The 7382-nt window shown below is 55.8% G+C and overlaps 3 protein-coding genes across 3 annotated transcripts; all 3 read right to left on the bottom strand.

Moving 5' to 3' along the window:
- Window positions 1-1899: 1899 nt before the first annotated feature.
- Window positions 1900-2772, bottom strand: LOC112458618. Its single transcript, XM_025022354.1, has one exon. The coding sequence runs from the start codon at window positions 2770-2772 to the stop codon at window positions 1900-1902; it is 873 nt and encodes a 290-aa protein (XP_024878122.1).
- Window positions 2773-3016: 244 nt separating this feature from the next.
- Window positions 3017-4876, bottom strand: LOC112458617. The gene has a single exon (XM_025022353.1). It carries the CDS (start codon window positions 4874-4876, stop codon window positions 3017-3019), a length of 1860 nt encoding a protein of 619 aa, XP_024878121.1.
- Window positions 4877-6578: 1702 nt separating this feature from the next.
- Window positions 6579-7220, bottom strand: LOC112458620. Its single transcript, XM_025022355.1, has one exon. It carries the CDS (start codon window positions 7218-7220, stop codon window positions 6579-6581), a length of 642 nt encoding a protein of 213 aa, XP_024878123.1.
- Window positions 7221-7382: the final 162 nt, after the last annotated feature.

The following is a 7382-nucleotide window of genomic DNA, read 5'->3' as shown; positions in this document are numbered from 1 at the left end:
GTTGACGGAAGTCCACCATTTGGGACGCTGTTGCAGCGTATGGAGATACTCCTGATGCCAGCGCTTCCAGAAGTCCTGGTGTATTCGTTGGACGAGTTGCCATCGACTCAGACGATTCATCGGTAACGGAGTCACGTCTTGAGTGGGAACGGAGACGAGCGGTTCCATCGTGAGGAAGTGACCCGGTGATAGGACTTCGAGGTCGGCAGGGTCGGTGCTCATCGGGCAGAGGGGTCTGGAATTTAAGACGGCCTCGACCTGCGCGAGGACCGTCGTGAATTCCTCTATTGAGAGGACTTGATCACCCACGGTCCGCCGTAGGTGGGTTTTAAAAGTCTTGACTCCCGCCTCCCAGAGGCCCCCGAAGTGGGGCGCTGAGGGAGGATTAAAGGACCACTTGATCTTCTCTCGCTCCGCTGCGAGGCTCATGCGGCTTTCTAGCTCCCGCGCGGCCCCTACAAAATTCGTGCCGCAGTCGCTATAGAGAAGCAAGCAGCGTCCGCGTCGGGCCACAAAGCGTCGCAGCGCAGCGAGGAAGGAGTCCGTGGACAACGAGAAGGCGGCTTCCAGGTGCACCGCCTTAACCGAAAAGCATACGAAAAGGCACGCGTATACTTTGAAGGAGGAGACGCCCCGGGCTCGTCGCGTAACTATGTTGAACGGTCCCGCGAAATCAACGCCGCTGATCGAAAATGGCTTGGCCCGTCGGACCCTATCGGCCGGTAGATCCGCCATGAGAGGCTGGGAAGTGTGTGGATTTACGCGGAAACATTGATGACATCTCGAGAGTACGCGTTGGATAGCGCGATGCACCCCGAGGACCCAATAATGTTGCGTGAGCAGGTATTGCAGCGTGCGCCGACCAGAGTGCAGGTTCGTGCGGTGCACATGTTCGATAACGAGATCCGTGAGCCTATGTTTACTGGGCAGTAAGGCAGGGTGCTTGTTCTCAAATGTCAATCCGGATTTAACAAGCCTGCCGCCCACCCTGAGAATACCCACAGAATCAAGGAAGGGAGCGAGCTTGAGAAGGGGCTTGGGGAGCCTTCCCCCGCTTTGAAGACGATCGATCTCATCGCGGAAAGCATCCGCCTGTACACTCTTTACAACTACTAGTAACGCGGAATGCAGTTCGAGCTGATCTATGGCCAAAGTCGTGGGAGCCGATTTTGCACGGAAGTGATTTACAAACCTAAGAATGTATGCTATAATTCGACAAATTTTCTCGATTGAAGAGAATTTTTCTAGCAATGAATGTACCGCGTCAGGCGGATCGAGCGCCACAAGCGATACGATTTTCTCCTCCTCGGTCGGAGGGGTTTCCGAACTGTGGGAAGGTTCAACTCGGAGTTCGAAGCGAACAAGCCACTCAGGGCCCGCCCACCACATCGAACTGGCCACCAGATCACGAGGGTAAAGTCCTCGGGAGCAATGATCCGCCGGATTGGACTCCGTGTCGACGTGGCCCCAAGCTGAGACCGGCACGTTGTCCTGAATGAGGGCAACGCAATTTCTAACAAAGGTCTTCCACCGTTGTGGTGCTGAGCGGATCCAGGCCCGGGCGACCTCGGAATCCGTCCAAGCATACTTGTCGTCAATGTCAAAGTGTCCGCGGAGGATGCGCCGGACGTACGCGATTAATTTGGACAAGAGCAGAGCCGCGCAGAGCTCCAGACGGGGAATGGTGAGGGGGCGAAGCGGGGCGACCTTAGACTTGGCGCACAGTAAGCGGACCACGACGCCGTCGCGCGTGACGATTCGCAGATAAATCACGGCTCCGTACCCCAGCTCGCTGGCATCGCAGAACCCATGGAGCTCACAACGAACTACATGGCACGAGTTAAACGCGCGAGGAACGCGAAGGGAGGATAACACGCCGAGCTCCGTCTGGAAACGGTTTCAACTGCGATGAATGTCCATCGGTGGCTCATCATCCCAATCTAATTTAAGGGTCCACAGACGCTGAATTAAGCACTTCGCGGTAAAGGTGAGTGGGGCCAGAAAACCCAGGGGGTCGAATATGCGCGCTACTTCCGACAGTATAGTGCGTTTGGTGCACTCACGATCCAACGCGTTGACTTGAAACCCGAAACTGTCAGATTGTGAGTGCCACCGAAGGCCCAATATCTTCTGAGATTGATCCTCGCTTGACTCGAAATCTAACATTGATTTGCTACATAACTGCGTGTCGAGGCCCTCCAGCGCGGCAGGATGGCTGCTCGACCACTTTCTAAGCTCGAAGCCGGCGCTTCGGAGAAGCGATAGCAATTGGTCGCGGAGTGCACGAGCCTGTTCTACCGTACGAACGCTAGTCACGACGTCATCCACATACAGCGCCTCGAGTAGGGTTGCGAACACTAGAGGATATTTCTCGCGGTATTGATGAGCTAACTGGAGCAAACAATAGATCGCCAAGAACGGGGAGGCGGTAAAGCCGAACGTAACGGTTTTGAGGAGATAGTCGAGGATGGGGTCTGACTCCGAGAAGCGCCAGACGATACGTTGGTAGTCGCATTGCTCCGGGCTTATCCAAATCTGGCGAAACATCTGCTTCACGTCCGCGGTTAGAGCGATTGCTTCGGCGCGGAACCTAAGCAGGATGGCGAGCAGGTCCTGCTGCAGCTTCGGACCGCTGAGCAGGGTGTCGTTGATCGACAGACCGTTCGGGCAGCGCGAGGACGCGTTAAACACTACCCGCAACTTAGTGGTAGTGCTATCGAGTTTATATACACCGTGGTGCGGTAAATAATAAATGTGGCCATCGGGCCACATGTGACGGGAATGGATTGCGAATTACCTCCATGTGTCCGCTATCGAGATAGTCCTGCATGAAACTATTGTAACCAACTCTGAACTCCGGATCAGATTTAAATTGACGTTCTAGTGCGCGGAGACGACTAACCGCTATGGAGCGCGAGCCGACGAATATAGGAGGATCCGACACGAACGAGTACGAGACCACGAAACGACCCGAGGAGTCACGATACGTGGTCTGGGCAAAGATCTCCTTGCAGCGTCAATCCTCGTCCGAACAAGAAGCGTCCTCCGGCACCTCCTCCAATTGCCAAAAGCGACCCACTGATGTCTCGATCGACTCGAGCGTAGTCGCGAATGATAGCAGGGGTGTTGCTTGGACTGACGGGGATACCGCGCCCGTCAGGACCCATCCGAAGACTGAATTGAAGGCGTCGGGTTCTCCCCTTTCCCCCTTACGACGGCCCTCCCGTAGCACCGACACAAACGAGTCCGCCCCCAGGAGGATGTCAACACCGCCGGGCACGAAATATTCGGGATCCGCGAGCGGCAATCCCTTCAAGTGTTTCCACGGCTGGACCTCCACCTTGTCATTAGGCAGCGGCGAGGTTATGCGCGAGAGGACCGTAGCCTCTATCGAGAACCGAGTGTCGTCGCGACCGCGCGCGCGGATCACGAGGGAGGTGAGGCCCCTCGTCGTGGCCGCCCTGGCTTCATTTATCGCCAACACGGTTGCACTGTGTTTGGTGCGACGAAAGCCGCCCTTCCGGAGGCAGCCCTCGGTAATAAAGTTGGCCTGACTCGCGCTGTTCAGCAATATGCGTACGGGGAACGCATTGCCACGCGCGTCTATTGCCTCGGCTCGTACGGTGGACAGGAGGACGATTCTATTGGCCCGGCTAGTCATTGTTACAATCGGCGCATCCTCCGACTGAGGAGCGGGTACGGCGTCCGGTTCGGCGGGAGTCGCGCTAATGGGTTCGGGCTTAGGAGTAGTATTAGAGCTCTGCTCGTAATGCAGAAGCGTATGATGCTTCGTGCCGCAGGACCGACATGCCCACGCGGACGGACAGTCTTTCATGCCATGCCCCGAGCGCAGGCAGTTGAGGCACAATCTCAAGTCGCGAGCCTTAGCCTGCCTCTCCCTCGGCGAGAGTTTTAAAAACTGGGAGCACTTCGACACGTAGTGAGACTCCTTACAAACGGGGCAACCGGCCGCGTTAGTCACGAACGAAGAGACCGGTGTGGACTTGGTTTTGGAGGACGGGCCCGCGACGGCCTCGAGAACCTGACAATGCTCCGCTAGAAATTTCGTGAGTTGTGTATATCGCGGTATCTCCTCAGCCAGGTGAGCCGACTCGAATTTTTCCCGAAGGGAACGAGGAAGCTTGTCTAACAAAAACTTCAGTAGGATAAAGTCCCATGAATCGGTAGGGAACTTCATCAATGCGAGCGCGCGCGTGTTCTCGGTAAACGTATCTAATAAGTGGTGAAGAGCCTCGGCCGTCTCCGCCTTCAATGGCTTTGCCTCGATTATCGAATTCAAGTGATGGTCCGCTAACCTTCTCTTATTCCGGTATCGATCGACCAGCGAGTCGTAAGCGATCAGATAGTACTCATCGGAAAACGGCAGGCTTTTCACCACGTTGAGTGGTTCCCCTTTGAGTGAAGCCAGCAGATACTGGTATTTCTCTATCGCGGAAATCTGCTGGTTGTGTATCGACGCGTTGAACAACGCGATGAAGGAAGGCCACAACGTAAGGTCGCCGGAAAACTGCGGTAGCGGGATCTTAGGCAACTTGACCACCGAGGTCTGACCCGAGGGCTGTGCCGGCGCGCTTCTGAATGGCGCGCCCGTTTCACGGTGATATCGACTTTTTACGGCGTAATGCATTTTATCGAAACTGGCTCGGATTTCGTCCTCGACCTCGAAATCCGCCGCTTCTTGGATGACCTTCAGGTGGGTGGCCTCAAAATCGTCCGCGATCTTCGCTACGCTCGAGTAGCGAGCGAGGAAGGTCGCTCGTGTTGCCGCGTCGGTCGCGGCTTGTAGGGAGAGGTCGTGTATTTCTTGCATACGCCGATTGCATACTTCGCGACGAGCATATGCGTTTTTCGACATGATGTAACAAAGGGGTCGTCCACCACAGACAGACGAAGCTAAGAGCGAAGGGTAAACGACGAATAGGCAGTCGGAGGCGACGGCAACTCGAACCAACAATATCGAAACCCGGCGAAAACAATCACGAAAGTCAGGTCGCCAAGGTGAGGGGTAACGGACGGCTCCCGTTCGGTGCTCGCGCAAGTCCCGAGGGAATATTCTCGATAATACTCCTCGAGTTGAACGCGGAGAATATCAGCCGTTGGATTAGCGCGATAAACACGCGTCGCAGAGTTCGAAAGGCAAATATTCTCGATCGGTGACAATAATATTTCCGAGCGATGGTACTCTCGGACGGATCACGAATGTCGGGATAATACAAGTGCTGGGTCGGGCGGTACGTACCTCGCAACGAAGTAAACACGAGCGATGCTCGAGACTATACAGAAAAACAACGCGCGCGAGACCGGCCCGTAATCGAAGGCCACGGCCGTTGTCTCTATGCGCGAAAGTATCGCTGGCCCGGAATACTCGGATATTCGACCGAATATTTCGGTTAGGATTAAATCAATCAAATGGCGACTAATTACCGCGGCTAGCGCGGATTCGATTTTAAGGCGATTAACGGCTGCGGCCCGAGCTATGACGAACGAAGTTCGCACGCGTATTCCCGTTGCGAAGCTAGCGTTGCACGAGAGATACCGCGCAAGACACGAGTTGTCAGCACGCCGAGCGTTATTGCACCTCGTTAATGCGAGAATATGAATTCAGCGAATTCGCGTAGATTACAGGCGGCTAATGGCCGATTGCGCGATGCTACGCGAGAATTCCCTTCGCGAAGCGAGCGTTGCGATACGGGAGATCCTGCGAGACCCGCAAGGTCACGCGCTATTGCACTACGCGTTACAGAAAAATTCGGTGACTTAGAACAATGAAAGGACACGCGAAAGGTCGGCGGTAATAGACTAATCGCGAAGATATGATATCCGGCTCGAAGGACCAGATGCTCGGGGGGCGGTAGAGCCGTACCCGGATTTGCGATAAAGCGAAGCTCGAAGGACCAGGGGAGATGTGTAAAGTCTCCCCAAAGCGAAAGTTAAGTTAAGCAAATGCGACTCACCGTTCGTTGTGCCGTCGACTCCTGGAGGCTTCGTCTCGGTCGCGATCGGGCTCGTGCAGCAACGCAGGCAGGGCAGCAAGCAAGGCGAAAGCGAGGCAGGCAGCAGTAAGTTAAGGCAGGCAGCAAGCAAGCAGGAGGAAGCAGGTAAAGGTAGCACACAGACAGGCCGAGAAAGTAGGCGATCGCACTATCCGGGAGCGAGCGGATGATCTCGCGACTCCGAATATTAGCACAAGTCTCTCTGCTCCGATAATCTTTCCGTGCTCCGAGACGTCGTAACGATGAGCCGGCGTAACGATGAGGGCCGAGAGCTCGCGGCGCTGGAACAGTGTCGCGAGCGAGTACTTGTTCTTCAGGCGGGTGCCCTCGTGGGGTGAGCGAGGGCAGCACCGATTGGTGAGTCGCGCAATTATCGATTCCGCGTTGATCGCGATCCGCCGACGTTTCGCGCGAGTCACCGAAATACTTAAGGCTAGGTACGCAAGAATACTATGTACAACGAGTAACGAGACTAAACAATTAAGTATGATACATGCATCTATCTACAGTTTGGTGAGCGCCAAACATACCGCCCACCAAAATACAACGAGTTGTATTTTACTTTCAATTTGAATCGGTCGCCTGTGGAGCAGGGCCCATCGGTAGGGGGCACAGCTTCACTAGGGGACGCGTGATCGTGCCGTCCGCCACCCGCACCGTGGCGACACGCGGGACGCCGTCGCTGCCCGGATGCAGCGCCTCCACTCGTCCTCGCCTCCAACGCAGAGGAGGCATGTTGGCGTCCTTGAAGAGGACTAACGCACCGACACCGAGCGGGTTGACTGAGGTCAACCATTTGGGACGCTGTTGCAGCGTATGGAGATACTCCTGATGCCAGCGCTTCCAGAAGTCTTGGTGTATTCGTTGGACGAGTTGCCACCGACTCAGCCGATTCATCGGTAACGGGGTCACGTCTAGAGTGGGAACGGAGACGAGCGGTTCCATCGTGAGGAAGTGACCCGGCGATAGGACTTCGAGGTCGGCAGGGTCGGTGCTCATCGGGCAGAGGGGTCTGGAATTCAAGACGGCCTCGACCTGCGCGAGGACCGTCGTGAATTCCTCTATTGAGAGGACTTGATCACCCACGGTCCGCCGCAGGTGGGTTTTAAAGGTCTTGACTCCCGCCTCCCAGAGGCCCCCGAAGTGGGGCGCGGAGGGAGGATTAAAGGACCACTTGATCTTCTCTCGCTCCGCCGCGAGGCTCATGCGGCTTTCTAGTTCCCGTGCGGCCCCTACAAAATTCGTTCCGCAGTCGCTGTAGAGAAGCGAGCAGCGTCCGCGTCGGGCCACAAAGCATCGTAGCGCAGCGAGGAAGGAGTCGGTGGACAACGAGAAGGCGGCTTCCAGGTGCACCGCCTTAACCGAAAA

This window comes from Temnothorax curvispinosus, unplaced genomic scaffold (assembly GCF_003070985.1).
Source record: "Temnothorax curvispinosus isolate PA1 unplaced genomic scaffold, ASM307098v1 QBEX01009027.1, whole genome shotgun sequence".
In the NCBI taxonomy this organism is placed as follows: domain Eukaryota; kingdom Metazoa; phylum Arthropoda; class Insecta; order Hymenoptera; family Formicidae; genus Temnothorax; species Temnothorax curvispinosus.
Note: the sequence above shows the minus strand (reverse complement) of the source record. Positions and strands in the feature narration are given on the sequence as shown.